A 24,254-nucleotide genomic window follows, 5' to 3' on the forward strand; every position below is an offset into this window, starting at 1 on the left:
CTTTATTTCATAAACAAGGAAAGTCTGTTTTTACAGGAGTGATCTAGCTAGAGTTTGCTAACATCTCATTGTTAGCAATTGTTACATATGAAATGTCAAACTTGTAACAAAGGGTTTGTCAGCCATAAAAATGAACACTTTTACCTTCAAAATAATTAATAAGACAGAAACATTTTTTTTAAGAAAAGCTTTGGAGCTTTTTTTAAACAGACACAGAAGCAAAATATCACAGCATACACAGCATACAAGCACTACACAGGTAATAAGATTTGTAAACACAAGTTCAGTAAATATGGCGCTCATTAGAAGGATTATAAAACACTATAATACAAGAGTGTTAAAATAGTTTTAGATTGTACTGTCACATCTATGTTTAACTCAAATTTGGCTTTGCATAAAAAAAAATCTATTTACAAAACTTCACTTATTTTTGGTTTCAAAAGCAAATCATTCACATTGTTGATGGGGATGTAAATATATATATATATATATATATATATATATATATATATATATATATATATATATATATATATATATATATATATATATATATATATATATATATATATATATATATATATATATATATATATATATATATATATATATATATATATATAAATATATATATATATGCGCTCTCCAAGCCCACAGTATGCAAAAGCCCAAACAGTTTAAAGAAGAGCTTTTCCTTCACTGACAGTTTGGACATCGCTGCTCTAAACCTCACGTTCAGCCTCGCTTTCCTCCTCAGCAAATTCCCAGAAGTGGCCATCAAAAAAAAAAAAAAACAACAGTCCGGCTTTGTCACTCCTAAACAAATCCATTATCACTTTCTGAGCCTTCAGTTAGTCACAGTTGATTCCTGTCATGAAAACAACAAAGCAGCAACCATGGGAACCATGACAGACACACACAAGATAAAAAATAAAACCCCACATGAATTACTACCGTTTGCATCATCACAGCATATTTAGCCTAAAACTGAGCAAGTAAATATGTATAGACTATCGATTCGTTTTATAACAAACACTATATTGTTAGACCTGTAATATACCAACGTACAAGAAGGTGTAACTATGTTCAGATACAAATCAAACGTCTCCCAAGGCTAAAAGATAGATAATCTGGATTATTTTTAGCCACGTTTGTTGACTCGTGACTGTTACTGGGAATAATGGTTTCTATCTGAATTTTTATCAGTAAAGACGATAAAATGTGCAAAAGGTATAACAAATATTTAACAAGATGATCCTTTAAATGTATTACCTGTTAGGTCAAACTTTAAATCCCAATACAATTATGGATAGAAATGTGGTTTATTCTCACTTTAGGAGGTTTTTAGTATTGCTCTCAGTGGTAATTTAGGGTTAATCGGGTAAATATATGTCAGTTTTCTCACGCCTTTAAAGAGAAGTTTTAGAAATGTATGAAAACATTCAACTTTCCATCAAATAATTTCAGATTTCAAGTCCCTTCAACACACATTTAATAAAGGCAATTTGATCTTCGAACATCAAAACCGTTGCTTAAATGACAGCGGAACTCAAGCTTCTTCCTTCTCCTTCTCCTCCTTCTTCTTCTTGCTCTTCTTCAGGAATGAAGGTGTGCGAAACTTGTTCTTCTTTTTCTTCGGGGACTTGGTCTGGCTCTCGGGAGTCTGAGCCTCCCCGCTCTTCTCCTTGGTTGTTATGGAGATTTCCCCCGTATCTGAAGTACTCACGCTCAGCTGGGATACCTCGATGCTCAGATCCTCGTCCGTCTCCGCTGAGTGGTCCTTCCCGTTCGGGATGGCATCTGTCAACAAACCAAACCCAGAGGGAGTGAGGAGGCCGGTGGAGAAGACCAGAACTGCAATTACGCTGACAAGGCTGCAATAATGAGCTCAACTATCCGTTTAATTTGAGACGTATTTTGTCCCTTCACACAAATTGAAAAAGCAGGGGACTCACTAATTACCTTGTTTGGCTGGTGTCATTAGGGGGGAGAGGGAGAGGGAGATGGTGGAGCCATCAAACGTGGTCATCTCATCAGCATCAGTGGCATCATCCTCCTCTGTAAAAGGATTGAAGCCGTAAAGGTCAGTCATCCATCAAAGCTGTCATCCTCTCACCCTCGTGAACGTCTGCATTCATTTTCAGGGCCCCTCTTTCTAATGCCTGCTGACATTCCACCCTCCACATTGGCTCTCCCTGCAGTCGGCGGGACAAACGCAAACCCTGCGAGTAGGATTTACCAAGATGCAGTCAGCTGACCCATTTTCACGACAAATACTGAGATGCTCCTGTCACGCACAAACACGTGATCCTCGTGTTGTCCCTCCATCAGAGCGCAGAGACTTGAGGAGTTTGACACGACTGATGTCTTTGCTGCTCAGTTCCCCAAATTTCATGAGCTGACTTCACAAGCAGGACTGACAGCTTTGTTCCACCATAAGATGTTGCAACACAGTTTTTTTTATATTCTGTGTCTACAGTACAGGGAAAGATTTGAAACTTTTTGGTTTTGTTTGTTCCTGTTAATTTGCTGGTCCAGCTGGACCATGAAGCGGTCATCATGTCGCTAAAATAAAAGCAGACCTGCGATCAGACTGAAGGACAGGGGTGATTACCATCTTGGCCGAGCTGCTTTCTCTCCACCAGGCTCTTGTACTCTTGCAGGACTTTCTCTGAGAGTTCATTGAAGGGGTTTGGGGGAAGTGAACGGGTCTGTTCTTCATCTTCGACGATGAAGGCCTGAAATGAGCAAGAGGGAAAACTCCGTTGGAGGAAATATAAAGAAAGCAAGAACGCATAAAATGTGCAAATATTTTACAAATAAAACAAAGTTTTGTTATATCTTCAAAACCTGTGCATTTACATTACAGCCTGTTTTCAAAATAATATATTCCTAAATCATATAAAGCAAGTTTAAGTTTGACCTTCATTAAAAGATAACACATTGTTTTCTTAATCCTATAATTCTGGAAAAAATAAACCTCCAACCATCAGATTCTGGCTGCTTAAATCCTCTTTTGATCTATTGTAAAAGTGTTTTCCCGGTGGTCTTTTAATTCTGATTGTGCTATTTTTGTTGCTGTTGCCAAAATCAAGTTGTTGAGTTGTATTCTAGGGCATAGTTTCAGCAGAACGACAGGAGTTCATTAGAAATGTGCCTATGTGGACGTTCTTTCCCCCCTTCCCATCATCATAGCCGAGAGCTCTCTGTTCATAAGCTGTCCCGCTAGTTTACAGCCTCTCAAGACCCCAACCCAACTTTACCTCTGCAAAAAATGGTGAGCAATATCGTAGCTATCCAGTTTTGAGGCAAAAACCAGCTAAGACGATGAAGACGAAGACGTACATGGATGTCTGAAAGTGGATGCATCCGAATGGAGCAGGGGAGCAAGGAGCTTGAAGCTCACCTAGAACATTTTCTATGTAACCACACAATCTTTTTCAAACAGCGTATTTATTGTCTGCTCCCGATTTACAACATTTTAAATAAAGGAATACTAAGAACCGCATTTTTGAGCTTCATTTTCTTAACACATGTCCTCTATCAACAAAAAAAAGCCAAAATAACACATTAAAAACACCAAAAACATCATTTTCATCGTAGTGGTTTTTTTAAAGGATCTTCAGTGCCATTTATGCTCTAGTTTTTATTTTTTGTGTGCATCTAGGATGCTTTATGAGCTTTTACTGGAGTGTAGTTTGAAATGTTTTATAAAGTACACTATAATGCCTGCAAAGCATCTGCTCCACGAGTTATAACTGCAACATTTAAACCTATTATAACCCATAAAAATACTCACAGGGCCTGGTATGGTGTCCACCACAATGCCTGCTAGTAACTGAGATTTTGGTCCTGCAGTCATCTGATCACCTCTGTGTTGTTCTTTTATCTGGGGAAAAAAAAAAATTCTTAGAAGAAAAGAACACCTGGAAAAATAAGACGTGCTACAAAACCTGAAGAAAGAAACAGGAAAGCAGCTTAATATAGGTATTCATCTGCTGTTAAAGCCACCCTTTCTAAGACCTCCAGGAGACGTGTTCAGACACTGATGACTTTGTTGGCTTTTGTGTGAAAGCAGCGAGATTCTGAGATGGAGCAGAGAACGTTCTTTGGGAAACCACGGTGTAGAAAAGTCACGACAGCAGCAAACAATGTCTTGTTAGGCGAAGGTATGGAGGTGTAATGATGGGGGGAGTTGTAATCCGAGACATCCTGTTCTGTGCCAGCCTGAAGTGCATGTTGTGCTGAGCAGAACAAACCTGCAGCTATGTTCAATTCACAAAAACACAGCCGTTTGCTCAAAAGTCCTGGAGACGGGTAATTACTGGAAGAATGTGAACTGGATGAGGAGGAAGTGAATGAGACAGACTGAGTACATCCCTCATGCTTTCTCCCAAAACGCACAACAGTGGGGTGGGAACCCTCTGTCTGCAGGCTGATCATCCTGATGAAAGTGTCTGGATATTTAAGAAGATCCTAAAGCTCACTGTTGTTTTTAGTAGAATTCTTACATTTCTTTTTGATTTAACTATCTTGTTTAGTTGTGTCCCCCTCCTATGACCTCTTATTCGTTTTTAGTTTTACCGTTCAGTTTTTAACTCAATGTCACATTCGTTTCTTTTCAGTCTTTGTTTCTGTGCATCACTTTGGTGACTCTTGTCTGTTTAATCTACTTTATAAATAAACCTAGGTTGGATTGCACTGTTTCCTCTTTGGATTCATTGTGGTTTTTGTTTCCTGGACTTCCTTCCCCGCAGAGCTAATTGTTCTTTCTGGATTTTAATGGCTCTTAATCTTTCAGACAGCTGACTTCCATTTTTTCCTGAGTTAAAAATTCTGTTTGAGACTCGGTTTTAAAAGAAATGCCATTTATGTAGGGTTTTTCTGGTGGTGATATTCTTTACTACCATTTCATAACCAAGCGGTTTCCCGAAACAGGAAGATGATCTGTTAAAAGAATTATTTTCCTGTTTGGCAAGCAATTATTTTACATTTTTGTAAACTAATACAGATTTCTTAGAAAAGCATGTGGGCTTTCTCCCCCATAACAGTCCTTTTTAATATAAAGGGATTTAGTGCTGTTAATGTTTCACGAGTGCACTCTGAGTATTAAGACAATAATACTTAAGAGTTACGATGCATCAGAGTCACTAAAGCAGGCGTTGTGACCGACCCGGTTCCTCTTGTCCAGAACCTCATTAGGGTTGGTGTTGAGTGGGACAAACTGGTTGGGATCCTCAATTTTTATGGGTGTTCCAGCATTGTTTCCCGGCTGTGAAGACTTCATCCACTAAAAGACACAAATATTTCCACCTTGTTTTTATTACATTTGCCACAAGAGGGCAAACTAACACAAAGTAACAACTGACAAGTAACACTGACGTGGAAATAGACCTACCATGGTTTTAGTCCTGGGGCTGACGTCCCCGCTGGGCGACTGCTCGGGAACATTAACCTTTAAGTAGCTGTTGGGCGAATTGAGCCAGCGGGTGCGCTCCCTCTGCTGTTTCTGGGCCATGAACTTGAAGGGGCTGCGCAGTCCCAGCTCGCTGTCGTCCGACGGCACGGCTGACACCGTCGCTGGGATTTCAACGTCGTTCTTAGAGCGGGGCTTTTCCCGGACGACGGGGTTGCGGTAAGCGTAGCCGGTTCTATACCCCTGTCAGGAAATGAAAGAATTTGTTCAAATAAATCTGTTAAAGTGATGTGTTTCAGCACAAGTGGTACTTAAGGGGTTAAATACACACAAAGCAAACAATTCCCAGGCCACCCATTATCTATTTACACCATAGTTTATGATACCTAAACAACACAAACATGTTTTCAACAGATACTTTTTGAGGTAAAAACCAACAATGTTCATGTTTTGTTAGCAATACACCAACAACTCGAAAGCAAACTACAGATGGAAGTGTGCGGTGTGCAGAGCGTTGTCAGAGGCCACCAGCGCACGACAACAATCAGAAAATAACAGAGTGACACAATCAGTGTGACACATTTGCCCTGGAACAAAGCTACGTCCTGGCCTTTGATCAGCACAGCGCGGCTGCACGACTGTAGAGCTTCAAGCCACCCAACAGGTTCAATACTTAGATATATAAACAACACAGACCTTTTCTACATTTGTGAGAAGAAATTCAACATGTTTCGTGCAAATATTATTGTTCAACTGCTAATTGTGTTTACAGTGGGAGAGATTTGGGTCTCGGCTGACCTCCAGTCGTGCTTTAAATCCTCTCTTTTCATCTGCATTGATGAGTGACTTGTAAAGCAGCCAAAAGTCAGTTTTGTTTTTCCTTTTGAACATTTTTTTTTTTAAATGATCACATGAAACAAACTGCGCCTTCAGGCAGGGAAGTTCCGACCCCCTGTTTGCGCTCAAACTCTTAGAGAAAACGCCAAATCCAAAAGCAAGAACACTCGATATTTTTTCTTCTTCCCACAATGTGACTGTGTGGTCTGTGTGGCTGGAACTGCCCACAGCAAGCTCCACCATCTGGAAGCCATGATTTCAGGGTGGTGGGTGGACTGTGAGCAGTGACTTAACACAGCTGCAATCTGCTGCAGATACAGCAGTCTCATAACTAGCATTCCAGAATTTTCGGATGCAGATACCCCGACTTCCATCCTAGTTCCTGAACAACAGCTTCTCGACACAAATTGTACACAATGATTTTAAACAAAAAATAACACACTATCTTAGAATTTGTTTTTTTTTTTCTCAAAGTGTTAGCCCTTTTTACAGCCTTATTTGATGTTCAAAATCCCACTCATTATCTGTGCCATTCAAACAGCAACAAAAGATCTTGACGGCAGCAAAATCCAACAGTCTGTGTGTCTCAAAGATCAGTTAAAGCACTGAAAACAACCCGATTATAACTCTGTTTCTCTTGGAATGAGTGGCACTACATAGACAGCAATCCAATGAAACAACTGTTTTCAGATTAGATGAATACAGTGGTTCTATTGTTTTTTAATCTAATGAGTCACTTTCCTCTGACAGTACCTGAGAAAGCAAAATCATTGGACTTATGAGTAAAAGAGCCAGGATAAGCTTCCCACCAGGTTATCCAGCATCCTCAGCAGCGACTCAAACTCGGCCTCGCCCACTTTCCACTTCACTTCGTTGTCGATTACCACCCCTGCTGCGGCCACTCCCTGAGTCAGAGGCTTGAACTTCTGTCTGTCCAGGAGCGTAAGGTTGTCAGCGTTGCCTGAACACCTCAGGGAATGCACCTGAACAAAGACGTCACATTAGATTTCTTTTCACCTGTAGTCCATATTTAAAACAAACAATTAGCTACAGGGCATCTTACTGTCAAAAAGCTTTAATCTGGTTCAGTACCCAGAATCTTTGGTGTTTTTACCATCAAACTGGTTATGTGATGTCATAACTCAAGTTGCAATTCCGTATCTGAACACTAGGAGGCATACTTTGTGCATTGAACACAATTATATTTGGAAACAGTCAGAAAGTTACCAAAGAGAAACATAATAATAAGATAAAACGAGCATCCCTCACATGAATAATGAATGTGCCCTACCTGGATTTCACAGGCTAGCTGTGAGTGGTACACATAGTGAAACGCTTCTTCTACTGTCTCCCCTAAAGCCAGCAGTCCGTGGTTACTCAACATCATCACCTGAAAGACAAACAAAACATTTCCTGTTTCTGTTACACCAAGAAAAATCCACCTTTTTCTTTTCAACATGCACCTGGCCTTGATCATCATGCCCGCACACTCATTCAAATACAACTTTATTTATAAAGCACGTTTCCTGCTGAAGAGAACCTCCAAGTGCTTTACATAGTAAAATCAGTAGTAAAAAAAATAGCAATCATAACAAAAAATAAAAACTCAAACAATCTGTTGTTTTTTCGAGAAAAAAAAAGAGTAAAGGCTGAGCTGATGACACCTGATTCTGAAGAGAAACCTGCTTCCAAAAACACAAGCATTCTACATTTATTCCTTTTGAATGAATTAATAACAATTAGAGACAGTTAAATGGTAAATGTGTGAGTTCCAAAGTGTTATTTGTGCACACTTTTCACATTAAAGATCGTAATTGAAAATTCAGACAAAAAATATAAAAGTTATTTAAAGAAGCATTTTATTCTTTGCCTGTTTGTCGTATTTTCTTTTTTAGGTTCTTGCTTTGCTTTCTTTTCTTTCTGCATTTATGACACACAGCAGAGTATTAATAATATTGGCACAAGACTGAAACATGCTGAATGTGAAAACAGCCTCTCAACCTGCCGATCTTCAGCTTTATGAGGCTTTTTTTAGTCACACATTCAGCATAATGTCTTTGATTCAAACTCAAACTGAAGTGTCAATATCTGCTGGTGATGACAGAACCCCATAAAGTCTAAATCCTACCGTAAGCAACTAAAAATGTCACCCAATGTACAGTTTCACACATTATAAAAAAACTCCCAACACTTTAGTTAAAGCCATTTAAATACTAAAGTCACCTTTAAAGGGGAAAAAAAGCTACTACATCGTTATTAAAAAATGATAGTTAATAATTTCTTTGAAAAAAGGACATTCTGGAATTTTCTTAGGAATAAACAGGCTTCTACAAGCGCTTCACGGACATATGAGCAGGGATATCATGTGACAGCCTCTAATGGAGGGTCTCGGTTTGATTGTACCTTGGAAGTCGGGCCCAAAGCTTTTTGAAACTCCACCATCTCCTCTTTATTATCCAAGCTGCCATGGTAACCATAACAGCTCACATCTCCCAGAAGCAAAGCCTCCTGGGAAATGGGCAGGATTCCACATTTCATCGAGGACACCTGTTAATGTGGGATAAAAAAAATAACCAGCTCACATACCAGCGTCTCCACAGAGGCAGTTTTTTTTTTTGCTAAAGGGCACAAATAAAAACCAGTTATGCAGTGAAGTTCATAGTGGGCTGTGCATTTTACAGGCCAACTTCAAAAGAGACAGTAAAAATACATTACAGGCTGTGTGCATTTAAAATGAACAGGACATGCTGAATGGGGTTCTAAATAGTGCAAAAAAGGAGGGGGGTTAACTTCAGCTTTTATGCCAGGCTTGAAATAAACTCTTTTTCACGGTAACGTGGGCTTTACTTACAGCAGTTGTAGCGGGGGTGTGGATATGAATGATGCATCTTACATCCGGGCGCATCGAGTAAATGGCAGCGTGTGGAGCAAACCCAAAATGGTCAATGCCCAGTTCAGTAGAGCCCTGGTCCACAACTTCGCCGACAATGTTCACTTTCACCTACAGAAGAAAAACAAAGACACGAAAGTTGTTAAACTCACCGTAGAGTTTGAATTTTAGGTGATGTCTAGGATCTCCCCCATGCAGTGGGTCAACCAAAGAACAGGCCTGCTTTATGAAGGAAGTTCATGTTTATTATATGGTGTTTTGTGGCTAAATTAAAAGTTGGAACGGCCAAATCGTATTGCTAAAGAGTGAATGGGAGCTTGGATCTTTCACAATAAATGTCTTCTCTGTGGGGGAGAAGGGGTGTGGCTTTGTACGGCGGTTCCACAACAGCGCAAAAAAGGTTTGTTTGTTTTTTTGTGGCAAATATGAATTTTTCCATGAGCCTGTGTGTGTACTTTTACAAAAACCACAATAACAAAAAATGACCAACAATGGCCATCATATATGTAAGCCAAACATCCGACTACTAATTGAGATTAATATGCGTCTTTATAGATTTTTTCCTCTAAAAATGGTTTTGGTTCAAACTAAAAAACCCGTTCTTGCTATATCCAGACTCCACTTTATGCAGATGGTCATGCAATCCAGAAGTTAAGTAGTTCTGATGTGTTTGAACCATTGACTGTAAATAAGAACTGGACTGAGTGGCCCCTCCCTCCTGCCGTTCCAAATAGAAGGTACCCCCTGGTTCCAAGAAGCCAAAATCCCACACACGCGAGAAAAATAAACAGCTATTACTGAGTCCTTATTAGCTTGTTCTTGATAATTCAAATACTTTTTCATGATATTCTTTCTTTATTGCAGGTTATAAACTGACCAATCAGATGTGGTCTCAAATTAACCATTCAGAGGGTTTGATTGACAGATTCTCCCGAGCCCGCTTTCAAGTGGCAGGGGCGTGGACTTCCAACAAACTCACTCCTAATTGGTGACTGAAACAATGACTTAAACCAATTCGCACCAATCACTGCTTAGAGCTGTTGTCTGGTTCCAACATGGCGGCGTCCATATTGCTAAGAAATGACAACTGATGGGACTTGATGTTGTTGGACCCCAAAGTAAACCATTCTCTACAAGTGACGTCACACTCACTCAGTCCAGTTCTCATATACAGTTAGTGGTTTCAACATTACCAACATACTTCATATTGAAAATGATCGTATCTCAGTCATCTTCACTGGTTTATTCTGGCTGAAAACAGTGCTGCCAGCAATTTTAATAGTGTAAGGGAAGCATGAAAAGACACACATAACATTTTCTGTAAAGGCCAAACAAATGTTTTTATGTTAAAATCTGCACATGGATGGTTAGCATTTATTTGCATGGCAGTCTCATAGCATTGCTTTCTATATGATTTAAATCCACATTAGTGGAGAACAGGATGCAAGAAGCAACCAGTGGTTTTAATGAAAATAGTTTTTATTTTCATTAAAACAAGAAAAAGAAAAAATTTATTTAAATTAGTTTAAATTAATCCCCTTTCCAAAAAATACATTTTTAAAAAGAATGCAGTAGGCGTGTAGGTTAGTTTGTTTTCTCTTTAAAGGAGTTTCACAAACACATTTGATTCTAGAAAGGTTTAATGAATTACTGTTGGAAGCATTATGATGTGTTTACACCTCAAAAAAACATCTTTGCTTTGCCAACAAAAGGAAAAAAAACACCTGTTACCTTACTAATGAAGACTAAAACAACTCAAAAGCTACAAATGTATAATTTAATAAAATGATGGCAACATATTAGACTTAAAATGACAAAAAAACTGATTTGCCGAGATCATTTAAATGGCTAACTTCCTCACACATCACCTCAAACCGGTACAGACGGGCACAAAGCTCCTCTGTCACACATGGCGTTCAGCTGCCATAAGATTATAGGATGTGTGAAAAAGGCTTTGGAGGTAAGAATCTACCAGATGTCACCAAATGTGACATTTTACAGCTTTTATAGCTCCAAAACAACGACCTCTTTTATGGAAAGGATGTAAATGTCCGACTTTAAACTATCCGCACTCAACATTAGTCACAGGCAAACTGACAAAGACTTCTTTCATGAGAATTTACAAGGTAGATGTTTTTCTCTATCGCCACCTATGAGCAATCTGACAATTACCATCTCCATCAACCTTCACACTTTCATGTGAAGAGGCCCAAGCAGATTTACACTCAAGCAGACTGGCATTAGACAAAAAAAAAAAATCAAATCAGTAGAAAACTTCCTGGTCCCTGTGTGCACAGCCATCAACAGTGTCCAAACCAGTTCTCACCATTTAGGCAACAAAAGGACAGAAGTCAACAAAAAGAGTTTTTACGTTTTCCTCCAACAATCCCTGACAAAGAAGCAGGAATAATAGTCTAACAGCAACCGGCCTCCACTGTTACTCAGTTTGTGCGTTCAGTGGATTTATAGGCATAAATTGCAGCTCCATGACATGACGGAACAAATGCATGACAGTGCAAAAGGCAACACAGATGGTCATTGTTCTTACCAAATTCGCTGCCGTCACCTCGGCGAAGGACAGACCTCGAGGACTGATTAGAATGTGATCCTGCTCTTTGCTGACTCGAACCTAAAACAAACAAAAAAAACGCAATAATCCAAATGTTTTTGGAAGATTAAAAAACAAACTTTTAGGATAATAACTTTACTATTAGAGATATTTACATTTGAAGCTAGCTGCTACTCACAAACCAACTTCAGTTCAAGAACGGCTCTACAAAGTTTTTTCTGTGGGATAAATTTTGAGTTCCACAGAAGTTTCTCCTCATGCATTTTACATTTCCACACTAAAGAAATATTAAGAAAATACCACGTTTATGATCTGTGAACCTGAGACAGCTTTCCTCTTTCTGTCACCACAGGGCAAATAAACTCACATAAAGAAACAAAACATTGCGCTGCGTAAACAGGCAGGTGTGTATTGGACCGTGACAGCAAAGTTGCACTCACAGTAATGTAGGCGCTTGTAAAACGAGCCCAGTTGAAGAGGTCAACAAGTCTGTAGAGGCTTGCAAGCTTGCAGCGACTCTGCTTCTCCCCTTTGGCAAAAGAGGGGGACTCGGTGCCGAACAAGTCGTTGACAGGACTCACAATCCCATAGCCTGCCATGACACAAAACATCGTCAGTGTACTGGTTTGTACTCAAAAGACATTTGCAAGGATGTTTGTGTGTTTTTGTAACTCCATTGTTTATAAAGTTAAACATTCAGGGAACTTGATTCTCTCCAAATGGGTTAAAAAAAGGCTTTTCTCAGAACTCTCAGACATGAAACTGGAGGATATTTTTGGACTAAAATGCCATATAAGGGCATCTAAAGATGCAGGGATGATCCTTTACGACCACTTTAGGAGTTGTTTTATTCAATAACCCCACAGCAACTTTTCAAAAGCTTTCCTTGGATCTCTCTAAAAACAAAAGACAATTAGGTCATGCTTATATAATAACCGCAGCAAACTTCTACAATTTACTGCTGAAACTGGTCATGAGGGATGCTTGTTAGGAAGAAAATAAAGAATGCTGTCAACAACTTTTTTGTTGTTGTTGCAGTTTTGGGGCTGGTGAGTGTCACAAGAGTCTAAGAATTCAGCCTTTGGCCATAAGGATGATCATTCGGTGCACAACAGCACAAAATAAAAGTCCCACACAACTAGACAGAATGTGTACATTCACACAAGCACTTATACGTTACTCACTGATAGGTGAGGTCAGTGGACCCGCCCCTCCAACAGTACTGGCCATGATCAGGTCAGCGATTTGCCGCAGAGCTAGGAGACCAGAAGGGCTGTGGCCTTTGGTTAGCTGGTCCTGAATCAGGCCTTCCAGCTCATCTTTAAACACCTGTAATTAAATCAGATGCATCTCCATTATCCTAGCAACCCATATATACATAACCATGGCCTCTGCTCACACCCCATTAGGAAAAACAGCCTGCTTTCAGAAGTTCCTAATAAAATGCTACACAAATCACTAAAAGCCTCTTTGTGTTTGTAAAAGGAGAACTTATTAAGAGCAGAGGGTGTGTGGGGGGTTATAAACCTGACCGTCCATTCTTGTACAAAGAACAGCCCGTGAATCTCGGAGTGCCACTATTTCCATGAGAGCTGCAGTTAAAGCTCTGGCATTCTGCTTCATCCATCCAGCGTTCCCATGGCGACAAGACCCACTTGTTGGGCTTGTTATGCAATCACAGATGAGTGTGGGCTCCCTAATATCCATGAATGTATCACACAACCTTTTAGCTTCATCTAAGCGGCCTGCACTGCTGTCGGTTAATGTCAGATAATAACTGGTAATAGACTATTATTAGACAAAGAAATATGCAAAAAACGTACATCTCTGACTCGATTCTGAAAGACTTTAAAGGGAGTTTTTTTTTTAAATCAGCATATTATAGTAGAACGTATTAATAAAGAAGTAACAGTTCAACATTTTTTATTGAAAAAATGATCATGTTAGTGCAGCTATCTGAAAATAAAGTGGTAAATCAGGAGAAACCACTGCATCTGAATGCCTCTTTGGTGCTCAATAGTCACGCATTGTGTAGGAGGGCAGTTACACAGAGCCGCAGGCTACGTACCGGACTGTGCAGAATCTGGGTGACCCTTTTCTTCTGCTCCATCATGTTGAAATCCTGCCTCAGGTCCGGCGATATTTTGTCCCGCAGGTACTCGCCGTCGTCCATGCAGCTCATGTAGCGCTCCTTGGGGTCGCTGCTGGACAGAGGCAGGGTCAGAGACCCCGCTGTCTGCCTCACGTCCACCAAACTCATGACCTCTTCAGACCAGGGGGCCTCCTCCTCCTCCTTGTCCTCCTCTGAAAGACAGTGGAGCTCAGTCAGGCTGTTGTCGCTGTGGTGACCCGTGTTGTAACAGAGCAGGGAAAATACTGCCATGTGATGGATATGACTGGTTTTTAAGAAGATGCTTAAATTGTTGCTTTTTTTTCTAAAATGGTAATATGCTCCTATATTCAGTCTAACCACACGTTTTTAATTTCTAGTTATGAGTTACAATAATAATGTTTTTTTTTTTTTGGAGGGAAACTTCCTCAAAAAGTAGTCCCTCCACTTCCGGTCGCCGGTAAACTATAAAGATATGCAAATGAGCCGTTAGCACCTCTGGGGCTGCGGTGTGACCTGGCTGTGGGGGTGCGCAGCGGCACACTGGAATAAAAGTTTGTTTGTTTGTCTGTTTTTAACCACACTGTATCAAAGAAACACATTCGCTGCTGGTTCAACAACACCCAACAACTCGACGGCAAAGCATCGAAATCACCACTTTACGTCGATAAACGATGGAAATGACGCAGAGATAGACAAACACGGACGTGTGGTGGAAGATACAAACAACAATAAGCTGATAAAAAATGCCAATACGAGTAAAAAACAAAATGTTGTGAGTAAAGAGAAATCTTTACCTGAAACAAAGTATTACGAATTGCCTCCAAAAGAGTTGGACCGAGTTTCTTTCCGACGGTAAACGTGGTCGCTATCTTATCTATCTGCAATACAGACTCATTGTGTGAGCACCAAAAAAATCTTAGCAAGGCACAAGTTGAGGAGCTACAGTATCCAGGCGGAGCAGACTGCCCGCTGCGAGTAAGAAGTGAGTGGAGGAGTGAAGAGAGGCTGCATGGAGGAGGATGTGGGTGTGCTTGTGTGGGAAAAAAGGAAAAGTGACCATGTGACTTCACTTATCCACCCACTGGACCTTGTTGTGTTTTCGGCGGGACAAAAGAGAGTTGCACAGGACCTGGAGTGTCTCAAAACTCCGCTTCAGTTTCATAATGGACGTTTTTAGGTCTTACGAATCTACGAGAAACACCAATTTTTACACTATTAATCCAACTTTTAGCTGTTCTGTTTGCATTAAAAAGTTTGTTTATATGCAGTTTTTTTTAGCTCATTCTTTCAAACCTTAAAGATCCACTCTGATATAAATTGTGTTTTTTGTTGTTGCTGTTTTTAACATGTTCTTGTAGCATTTTTTAAAATGATGGATGGCATATATTTATCTGAGTATTTCTTTTTTCATATAATTGTGAATCAGGTCAGGAGCAGATGAAATATACCATTGAAAAAGCTTGTAAGTGTGATGTAGGACCTACATCGGCAAGCCACAAGCTCCCTGCTCCGCCCCATTGTAAAGCATCCACGTGTGGACAAAAAATACCAATTTACACCTTCGTTTCCCTCGTTTGAGCTGGCATCTGGATCAAAACTGTATGGCTACAATATTGCTCGCCATTTTTGTTTCGCCAGGAATGTTCAGTTTCGTTGGGAGGGGCTGTAAGCTAGCGGGAGAGAGTGTAAACAAAGGGATGGTGGGAAATGGGCTAACTCCACTTTAACGATCCCACCCACAATTTAGAGGTGAATTCCTATTGAACTGCTGCCGCTCTGCAGAAACTATGTCTTTGAAAACTACAGGGTTTTTTTGAGTTTTCCTAAAAATGGCATAATCATATTTAAAAGACCGCTGAGAACACTTTTGCAACAGATCAAAAGATGATCTGAGTGGGACTTTAAAGTAACTATTTCAAAAACAGAATGATTGCATATGGGAAGTAATGAAGGGCAAATTTGCTGGTTTTTCAAATTATTGTCACCATCAGTGGTAAAGTTGAATGATCCTGTGATTGTAAGGGTGTATAGTGCACACATAAGGTTTGACTGAAAGAAGGCCTAATTAACAAACTGTAAGCGTATGGACTTTCTTATTGCTGGTTAATAACATTTCTTATATTTCTTACTGACAACTGAGAAGTAAAAAGACGTCAGAGTAAATAAAAAAAAACATTTCAGAAAAGGTTTTGACTCAGGGGTCTCAATCACATAGTTATTTGAGATTTTTGTTCTGCTATTTTGAAGGAAATAGAGCTCTTTTCTAAAAAAAAAGAAAGTTTTTTAAATGACATAAAAATAGAAAGTGAATTAAAAGTAAAACAGAAAATGCATTTTATTTATTCTGATTTAAAAATAGTTTTTAAAAACAATTTTCAAAATAAAATTTAACCCAGTTGTAACGTTGCAAGTCAGATAACAGATAATTCCTTACCTGAAATTTATGGGTTAGCAATATCATTTTAAAAATCCATCCACCCATCTTCTTAACCAGCTATATCCTTTTTGGGATCACAGGGTTTCCAGAGCCTGTCCCAGCTACTGATGGGCAAAGGCGGGGTATACCCGGGTCAGGCCACCAGTCTGTCGCAGTGCACATAATCACTCCCATACACATTCCCACTTAGAGTAACCAATCAACCTATGAAGAATGTTTTCGGACTGTGGGAGGAAGCCGGAGTGCCCGGAGAAAACCAATGCATGAGAACAAGCAAAATCTGCTGAAGACTTTTCTATCTTCTATAAATAATTTGCCCATAATAACATTTTAGTAAGTTTATCCATTTGTTGTTTCCTCAACTTTGAAACCCATATGTGGCTGAAAACAATGGTATAAAAGCGTAATAAGCTATGATCAAGTTTTCTTCTATGAGCATAAAAGACAAAAGAAGAGTTTGCACTTAAAAACCAGTGTCAACAATGGACAACGCTGTCATTGCACTCTATCTCTTCTTTACAGTTTGTTTTGAACATGAGCTAAACTTTTAACTTAGTAAACAGTTACTAAAGGAAACCTGCCATAAATGGTACATAGGATGTACACAACTCAGAGGGAAAAAACAGATTTTCTGTTGGACAAAAACAAACTTTTTTACCAGCAAAGTTTCAGTCATTAAAACTCTCTCCGCCAGTAGAGCTCATAAAATATTTCAGCACACATAAAACCAAGAAAAGATTGACTTCTTACACCAGGAAGTGCAACCAAGCATGTTGCTTCTCTTTCTGTAATCTAGTCTTGTACTGCTTGCACAGCTGGAAAGCTGTGCAGATAAGGTCTGTTCTGTTGGTCATTTTTGACACATTTTTTAATTCTCTCCCTCTCTATGAATGCAACCTTTTTAGCCTCTATCCTGCCCCTGAAATCCAGCAGCGCCATGAATCACATCCAATCAGACACGATCACGCTTAAATCCTGACGTTAGGAGTAAAAAAATTCAATGATTGGATCACTGAGTCACATCATAACTCTAAGAAAGACAGTTGAGTTTGGGAGGCGGGGCATGTAAGTGAACAGAGCAGTTTAATGAAAAACAGAACTCTCATTCTGGAACCCTGTGGACCCCCCCCCCCCTCTATTTGCTTCCCATTTTCTGGCAGAGTTCCCACTGAAACAACATGCAAACTCAGATGACTGAGCACAACATCCTCCCACCTTCCAGCCCCCCACATTCTTCTTTGACAATTTGAAATTTTTCAGAGAAAGGGAGTCCATATGGAAAGCAGCCATTAATGTTAAGAAATGTGGTTTGACACCTTGTTCACAGATGGCCACTGAAGACAGTAACGGCCACAAATCAAACTCCTCTTTAGTCATGTTACCAGCTTCTCCACCCTTTGATGCAAACATGGAAATGCTTTCTGAATTACATGATTTTTTTTTTTAGAATGACATTTCAGGAAGATTTAGAAAGAGCCTTAAAAGATGTCACAAAATTTTTCACTTTTTCTAGAATATAGCTCATTCAATTCCTAAACTACTCTAAAATAATCCCAATATAATTTGGGAACCTTGAAATGATTCATTAAATTAAATGTATGAAAAAGAAATATGATCTGTGTGCAAGGAGGATGATTGCGCCAACACTGTTAGCAATCAAGAGCGAATTTCAAAGATGTCAACCTAAAGATTGATAATCAGTGCCATGTGGTGGCTGAACTTTAGCTGAGGTTTCTGGCAGACAGAAACGCATTGCAATGAAACAGTGGGATGCGTGGGTTCACCTTTTGACCTCTGGATTGCTGCTGTCACTTTCGTTTGGTCTTATCTCATACCAACTGATGGATGGAGGCTGGTGCTGAAACTGGTTCCTCTGAAGATGAGGTTCCTCCTCGTTTTCTTTTTTTCTTTTTTCATCTTTGCACCTAGTTTTCTTATTCTACAAAGATGTGCAGATGTCTTTGAAATATTTTTAAAATCAAATGGCAAATGAAATAAGGGGATTGCAAGAAGATAACAAGGCAATTAAGTTTTTTCTCTAAGTTATAAAATCCAAACAGTCAAAGTTTCTTTTGGTACGATAGGTACCAAAAAATGTCATATTAACATGTCATATTGTATTGATCTGAATCCTTTAAATGCGTTAGTGAAATTTGTAGATTAATTAGAAAGAGATAAAAATAGTAATGTTGACTTTGTGAATGCATTGGTTGGTTAGGGCTCCCAGCATTTAAATATTCTGAGCATGCAGGATTTTTCAAGTACAGAATAATTTATCTTTGACGTGATCAAAAAGTCTTCAGCATTGATGTAACCAACTACAAAAATAAAAGCCTGGCCTGCCAGTATTCAAGCAGTTCAAGTTCAGTGTGTTCTGTGGGAGAGAAGAACTCCCTTTGGTCTGATGATAGAATTAGTCATTTTGAAGTTTAGTTTGAGGCACAAAAAAGGTGACCTATACCTCATAAAGAAAGAAGGTTAAAGTTCACTTCACGCCACTCTTTTGATCAGAATAAATTTTTTTGACATGCGCAGAACTCTAAAATACGGCCATAGAAGAAGAAATAGTGAGTTCCGTTGTAAACAAAGAAAGCTGCGGCATAGAGCAAGACGATCTTCTAAAAATGCTACGTCCGACCCATGGCCGCTCTTCTGCTTGTAGACATAGTTCTCACGAAAAACACGGTTCTCCGGAGTCCAGCAGCTCGCTCACGCAGAGCAGCCGGACGGACTGCGGTCCGAAGCCTCCTCCGGAGCACACACAGTAACAAACACCCTTCCCTTGCAAGCAAGCACGAAGCTACAAGTCCGGCTGCTCTGCTTTGCTTGGTTCGCTCCCACGGTGCAACCGGGCCGTCCTGTTTGTGCTCCAAAGCCTCCTCTGGAGCGCTACACCGGTTGTGCATGATGTAAAAGCCAGCCCAGTAATGAACCACCATCGGAATAAATTGTTCACATGCACCACGATTGGATCAACAATCGGTATAAACCACCTATCTCGATCGAAAGGAAAGTTTGATCTGAATGAGTCTGATCGGGAAGTCGTATTCAGAAGGGGGTGTTTACAAGACACATTTTTATTCTGATCAGACTTTTATTCCGATTACTTTTGTCTGTGTAATCCCAGCTATTGTTTATTGACTGCATCTTTCTCAGGTCTTGAGATAGTTCAAAATGAAGTTTAAGGTGTTGCTCCTGGTTCATTGAGTTTCTGCTTCAGGGAAGAATAGTGACTTTCGGATTTCCTCTTGTAATTCCACTCATAAAGTGGGTGTGGGCCGCTAAATATTGCTAATGTGAGTGAACTTCTTAAACCAACAGTGGTCTCAGAACCTTTTGTTGGTTGCAAACGTCTCATCAAAGCCATAAGACTGGTTGATTTTTACCCGGCAGACACTGCTAATGGTTACAGCTGAGCATTTTTGTGATGACTAATATAGAGCGAGGAGTAAGAAAATGACAACTTTGTCTGTGGTCTGTGCAAGCACAGTCACCATAGCAACCAATGTTCATTCTGCCTGAAGAAAAATTTGTAAAGGAATAGGCTGCCAGATCACATGCCTATCTACAGACAAGATGAAGTTCCTTGTACATTAAAGAGGAAGAGGACAGCCTCTCTAAGCGCTCTCTCAGGTCAAGGATATACACTGAGATCTCTTTGATCTCAAAAGTAAATTTAACTCCACCACTAATTGTTGTGTCTGCTTGACTGATTGGTCTCCTTTGTACTGAGAGCACAAGGTAAAAGGGTGGGGTATTTCCTCATTAAACAAGGCATTTCATCTTGATATTCTGGCGGTTAAAATCACAACTGTTTCCCTTCAAAGTCATGACTATTTGAAACATCTCCCATTACACTGTGACCCTCTTTTAGCCAGCAAGTCCCATTCTAGACATTAATTACTAAATGGCACATTTTTATGAGCCCTAACCCTAAGAATTAATTAATGAGCGTGAATTCATTTTTTACCCTCTATAAAATATTTCTACTTTTGGAGATAAATTTTAAACAGCGACAGTGATTTAAACTATTAGTTTTACTTTGATGTGAAAAAATAACTATTAAAATGTGCTATGCTATGTTTTTAATTGTGGATTTGCAACAATGTTTCACCAGTGCACATAAAAAAAATGGTTGTATCCAAACTCAGGCTCTAATAGTCAATTGAGCCAAACAGGGGGCAGCAACTCATCACATATTTAAGCATTCACTTGAGAAATAGCAGGTTGCATAATGGATGGTTGTTTTGGTGTCATCTCATAAGTGTGTGTGCTATATGGAGTGGACTAAAACTTCTTGGACTTATTAGGATGCTCAGAAAGTTTGTTTAGAAAGTGAAGAACAACTGAGTAATTTGTAAGAGATAAAGAGCAGCAGTGGAGAGTAAGGCCTGGTTGGCAGTGGATGCAGTTTATTTGTCCTTGAGAGAAACATTTATGTGAAGATTTCAATGCTACTTTTTGGGATCAGTTTGTATTCAATAAATGGACACCTAAACACAAAACCAATCTCTGGATACACTGAAATTGCAATATATACTTTTATTTTTGAAAAAAAAAAATCAGCTTTTTTCTAGATTTAGAGATAACTATTTCAGGAAGGTGGGAGGCAAAAACAGAGAACATCATGAAACAAGTGCAACCGGCTTTAGCTACAGTAGGGATGTCTTTGCTGCACCTCAGCACTGAACTGCATCTGCTTTCACATGCTTGCAGCCACACGCATTGCAGCTGTGTGGAAAGCGGCTGACTTGTTTACTGAGGTGGAGAAGCTGCCTGGACTCCCCATGGTGGTTTTGTTTGGATGGCCTCCACGTTGAAGATCCAGTGGTAGCGGTCTGGTTTACCTTAATTTAGGCTGTGATGGTGGTCTGGCACACGTGTCCCATGACTGTTGTCACATTTAAGTCAAGGCCATTCAAACATTTGCATGCTTTTTAGCTTATTTCTTTTCTTTTCAATTTTTTGCAGTCATAATAAATCAAAAATGTAACGTTTGCTGGAAAATATCCAGATATGGAGTGTTGAATTACTCTGTAAAAAATGAATTTCTTGGTAGGGTTTTGAGAATGTGAACTAAAGTTTAAATTATAAATACAATGTAAACATGTAAAGGATGTAGGTTGTCTCCGGAATCATATCTTACATGGGTGAAGGAGTTTGGGGTATGACCTGCCCATTTAGTTTTACAGCAATCTACATCTCCCACCACTAGACAAACGCATTGTGAAACCCTGCTCTCCCCAAGCTCCACATCTAAAGTCAACAAATGCTTGTTGAGTGTAATGTTATGAGCGAGTGACATTAATTGAGAACAGCTGTTTAAAGTTTCTGCAGCTGGAGTTGACAGTGCATATGCCTGCAGGGCAGTCAGACAAAGATCTACCGCAAAGTTTAAACTGGAAATTCTAGAGAAAACTTAAAAAAAACAAAAAAACAGCACATTATTCCCCAAAAAGGAAATTTCACAACTTCTCAAAAGGGAACAATTAAAGTCTCCAAAGTGGCTTTTTCTTTCCCCGGTTATCAGCTCATTGTAATCTGTATGTTGCTTTCCAAAACCATCAAAGCACACTTATCACCGCTTTTCACCATCCTGTATAACTTCTTTGCTTTGATCTCTGCTCTGTGCCTTCAAGATAAAAAAAAGGTAAAATGAACTTACAAAGCCGGCTGTGTTTGCACTTTTCCTCCAGAAATCTTCCCGATTTATTTCAAACTCCCACAGATCCAGTCATTGCTAGATAGCTGTTTAGATTATCAGTCTGAGGAGGGTCATCTGGTTCCTCAGAAAAGAGACAAGTGCTGTTTTGCCTCTGAACTCCCTCTGCTCCTTTGTGACGACCGGAGCCCGTTCTCATAGGAAAGTCAGAAAAAAACTGACAGAGGAGGTCCTGCAGACAGAGCGCTTGCACTGGGCTGGACAGAAACAAACCAAAACAAAAAACCGGAGGGACAAGCCTTCTCCTTCAAATTACATATATGAGTTTTCTGTGATTGGTTTCACTCAAAATTCAAAACCAGCAGTAACTGCGTGGTACATTTCTATACAGAGAAAATACTGCAGCCGTCTCCTTTCTGTCATATTTCTTTCTCTGCATATCGAGTACTCCTCCTGATCTAAATTTTGCTCTCAAAGAAGGCTTTGCACACAGTGAATACCTCGCCTCCTTTCACCTCCTCCCACATGCTTTCTTTACAGCAGATGAGTAGGATGAGCTGCTCCCCCCTTTCCACTGCACCACCTGAATACTGTGGCCTCTAAAGAGTGTATGCTATTGCTGCACCAAAGGTACAAATACAAAGTAATTATATGCTTCAGACTGTGGTCTGGAAGCAAGTGCGCCACGGTCTGCATGCAGACCTATGATTTAAGGATCTCAAAATTATAAAAGTCTACCAAGAAATGACAACAGTGTGAAATATTCTTAGTTTAAGTGCAGCCTCTGTCTCATTCTGTGTCAAGCAACAGCTGTGATGGTGCATTTATAATATTTATGTTGTGAAACAGACATAGATTTAATCTGCCCCATAAAAGATCATAGGTTATGGAAGTGAGACCGACGGGAAGCTGTCCACTGACGGCTTTATTTGACTTGGCCCGAGCTTTAGAGTTAAATTTAGACCTTTCTCCTTTTTTTCCCACCCATCCACTACGCGGCTGTTGTTGTGGTTTTTGCGCAGTCTGATAAAACATTCATTTCCTGAGGTTTCCACAATCACTGCTACCACACCCACAGGACGGCCACAGTCAAAGAACAACCCCAGCCAGGTCAAAAGTCACCCTGAGATGAAGGCCTGTTCTTATAATAAACACCCACACGTCAGGGCCCAGAAACTTCCTGGGGAACTTTTTTTTTTTCTTTTCGCACAGCTGCAAGATCACACATAGAAATCCAGAAAAAGGGGCCTCACAAAGTTTATGTATTGTTGCTTCACTTGCTCGAACTTGTTCAGTGCTATTCCTACACCACACTGCCACCTAGTGAGGACTTTACGAACTGCAAGAGAGAAAAGGATGTCTATTCTTCAGGGTTGCAGTCATCTGTGATGTTTGGCGAAGGCTCAACTACTGAACTGGAAATATCAAGAAAATAAGGTGCTGCAATCTTCAGGGTGCAGGTAGCTCCCTGCAGGTTGTTTGAGAGAGGAGTGTCACATGTTACTCTTGTTCTGAGACACAAACAAAATAAACAAAGATGAGTCAGAATAAACAGAATAAACCCCCCAGTGTATAATTTGTACATTTCTGCTAATATTTCAGAAAAACAGCAATTCAGGTACACCTTGCAGAAACATTTCCACATTTATAACAGAATCTATATTTCACCTTTGCAGCTTTTTCAAATTATTTGCCTCCATGTCAGTATCTGCCAGAACAGCAGATTGAAGGTTATTTCAGAGAAACAAGTCTTCAATATATCAAGGATCTTCTTCATGTTTCACAGAGGTGGTGACATGATTGGAGAAATTGGCTACAAGTCATTGCGCAGCGTAGCAGGGGACATGCCAGGATTGCTGATATAAAGGGCATAAAAAACGAGTTTTTATTTGGCATTTTGCTTTTCAGAAAGCACCAACCTTGAAAGGCAAGTCTACCTGTGATGACCTAAGCATTTATGGATCGTTTAAAGGTTAGACTGGATAACAAAATAAAATATGTATCTGAGCTTTTTTGAAAGAATGATTTGAATCTAGTAAATATATAATCCCTCAATAATTATCCAATTTGAATTGAAAATCAATGTGTGCCTCAGCATAACTGTAAGCCAATGTTTTCTCTCAAGGAAGCTTCACCTGTCATCAAACCTGAACATCACTTCGAGAAATCCGCCGCACACATCTTTGAAAAGCTGATGCATGTGTTGCATCACCTTAATCAAAGTTGGAGGAGGGATTTTCTGTCAGTGTCAGAGAAATTCTGAAACAAATGAGGTGCTGCGCGTCGCTCTAGAAGAAGTGTGAGTCCTTCTTTTTTGGCACCAATGTGAG

General features: G+C 39.7%; 1 protein-coding gene across 3 annotated transcripts; it reads right to left on the bottom strand.

Moving 5' to 3' along the window:
* Window positions 1–1,475: 1,475 nt before the first annotated feature.
* Window positions 1,476–22,372, bottom strand: LOC101170613 (gamma-adducin). 3 transcript variants are annotated; one of them, XM_011484397.3, is made up of 15 exons: window positions 21,928–22,372; window positions 13,781–14,016; window positions 12,897–13,041; window positions 12,153–12,304; window positions 11,692–11,772; window positions 9,105–9,254; window positions 8,657–8,800; window positions 7,545–7,643; window positions 7,063–7,236; window positions 5,399–5,659; window positions 5,174–5,290; window positions 3,800–3,889; window positions 2,615–2,738; window positions 1,963–2,058; window positions 1,476–1,800 (listed from the first exon to the last, which is right to left on the bottom strand). In XM_011484397.3, the coding sequence occupies exons 2-15, from the start codon at window positions 13,970–13,972 to the stop codon at window positions 1,550–1,552; spliced, it is 2,076 nt and encodes a 691-aa protein (XP_011482699.1). In that variant the 5' UTR covers window positions 13,973–14,016; window positions 21,928–22,372; the 3' UTR covers window positions 1,476–1,549. The 3 variants fall into 3 exon arrangements, with proteins under 3 accessions (XP_011482699.1, XP_011482698.1, XP_020565165.1); XM_011484396.3 differs by lacking the exon at window positions 21,928–22,372 and adding an exon at window positions 14,620–14,849; XM_020709506.2 differs by lacking the exon at window positions 21,928–22,372 and adding an exon at window positions 14,619–14,849 and having other exon boundaries at window positions 13,781–14,007.
* Window positions 22,373–24,254: the final 1,882 nt, after the last annotated feature.

This window comes from Oryzias latipes, chromosome 15 (genome assembly GCF_002234675.1).
Source record: "Oryzias latipes chromosome 15, ASM223467v1".
NCBI lineage: Eukaryota > Metazoa > Chordata > Actinopteri > Beloniformes > Adrianichthyidae > Oryzias > Oryzias latipes.

Coding starts and splice junctions, on each gene's coding strand:
- LOC101170613 (XM_011484397.3), bottom strand. CDS start 13,972: ATGAGTTTGGTGGACGTGAGGCAGACAGCGGGGTCTCTGACCCTGCCT. Junction 12,305..12,896: donor TCCACTGACCTCACCTATCA/GTGAGTAACGTA, acceptor GTGTCATGGCAG/GCTATGGGATTGTGAGTCCT. Junction 5,291..5,398: donor GCCCCAGGACTAAAACCATG/GTAGGTCTATTT, acceptor TGTGTCTTTTAG/TGGATGAAGTCTTCACAGCC.